Source organism: Empidonax traillii, unplaced genomic scaffold, assembly GCF_003031625.1.
Source record: "Empidonax traillii isolate 1590-97213 ecotype Southwest subspecies unplaced genomic scaffold, ASM303162v1 scaffold685:size505991, whole genome shotgun sequence".
In the NCBI taxonomy this organism is placed as follows: Eukaryota; Metazoa; Chordata; class Aves; order Passeriformes; family Tyrannidae; genus Empidonax; species Empidonax traillii.
In genome coordinates this window covers 343,807-345,383 of record NW_020955878.1, presented here as the reverse complement: position 1 = coordinate 345,383, position 1,577 = coordinate 343,807, and the positions used below count along the sequence as shown (strand labels likewise).

At 41.9% G+C, this 1,577-nt stretch overlaps 1 protein-coding gene across 1 annotated transcript in view; it reads left to right on the top strand.

Moving 5' to 3' along the window:
* Positions 1-1,577, top strand: part of LOC114065641 (myosin-4-like) — a 20,070-nt gene that overhangs the window by 15,835 nt on the left and 2,658 nt on the right. The window contains exons 17-19 of the mRNA XM_027899699.1: positions 8-369; positions 520-723; positions 1,398-1,523. Coding sequence (XP_027755500.1) covers positions 8-369; positions 520-723; positions 1,398-1,523 — 692 coding nt within the window. The remainder of the gene's footprint in view (positions 1-7; positions 370-519; positions 724-1,397; positions 1,524-1,577) is intronic.

Below are 1,577 nucleotides of genomic sequence, written 5' to 3'. Positions count from 1 at the left end.
ATTAAAGATTGCTTTGAAAGTAAGTGGTTGTCTAAGTCACTGTTGCTGCTGAATATCCAGGCCTCTCTGGAACATGAAGAGGGGAAGATCCTGCGCCTGCAGCTTGAGCTCAACCAGGTGAAGTCTGAGATTGACAGGAAGATAGCAGAGAAAGATGAGGAGATCGACCAGCTGAAGAGAAACCACCTCCGAGTCGTGGAGTCCATGCAAAGCACCCTGGACGCTGAGATCAGGAGCAGGAATGAAGCCCTGAGGCTGAAGAAGAAGATGGAGGGAGACCTGAATGAAATGGAGATCCAGCTCAGCCATGCCAACCGCCAGGCTGCCGAGGCACAAAAGAACCTGAGAAACGCACAAGCAGTGCTGAAGGTACAGCGTAATTAAACATGTGCTGACTGGTTTCTGTCACAACTAAATTTTTTTCCTGTTGTGCAATTCTGTCAGTTCTATAGTGATGGGAAAACAGAAAATAGGAAAATAGAAAATACACACCTCACAATCTGTCTTGACTCTTTCCAGGACACCCAGATCCATTTGGATGATGCTGTCAGGGCACAAGAGGACCTGAAGGAGCAGGTGGCCATGGTGGAGCGCAGAGCAAACCTGCTGCAGGCTGAAGTGGAGGAGCTACGGGCAGCCCTGGAGCAGACGGAGCGGTCGAGGAAAGTGGCTGAGCAGGAGCTTCTGGATGCAAGTGAGAGAGTTCAGCTACTCCATAGCCAGGTTAGTATATAAATACATTTAGTATTTATACTTTTGCTCCATACCTAATAGTTACATATTCAGCCACTGAAGACTGGCTGAACTGTAATAGTATTTCATAAAATGCAGTAATTTCACAGTATGTAAGAAATAATAGGTAACAGATAATACTAAGACTGTCTTTTCAGACATAGTTTTAATATGAATTTCAGTATACTACAATGTAGATACATTTCAGAGATATATGTGATGTTCTTACTCTATGACTTACTTGATTTCATCACCTTTCACATTTTCATTTGAGAGTTTAAAAGCAAACATTGACCGACCATTTACAAACCAGAAATACACCACCACTTGTCACTAAGTTTAACAATATCATTCTAAGTTTTCTATAAAAGCATTTCAAAGTTTTATGATGACTAGATTGAAAATGGTAATGAAAGATCATGTTATTTTTTAACTTTTCAGTCTCTGTTGCCTAAGAAACTGTTAGGAAAGACTTTATGAAGGATGTTCATGGAATACTGAAGCACATCATACCTAAAAAACTGATAGCTACCACTGCAGCTCCATTAGAATAGAATATGACCTTATGGCAAAATCTATCTCAAAAACCAAAAGTTATGCAAATTGCTTGATATGATACTGCAAGCTAAAACAACCAACATTGTGACATTCATGCCCTTCAACAGAACACCAGCTTGATCAACACCAAGAAGAAGCTGGAGACGGACATTTCTCAGATTCAGAGCGAAATGGAGGATACCATCCAGGAAGCCCGCAATGCTGAAGAGAAGGCCAAGAAGGCCATCACAGATGTGAGTCGGGGCTCCTTTCATTGCTGGTGGTCAGTGTATTCTCCCCAAAATGTC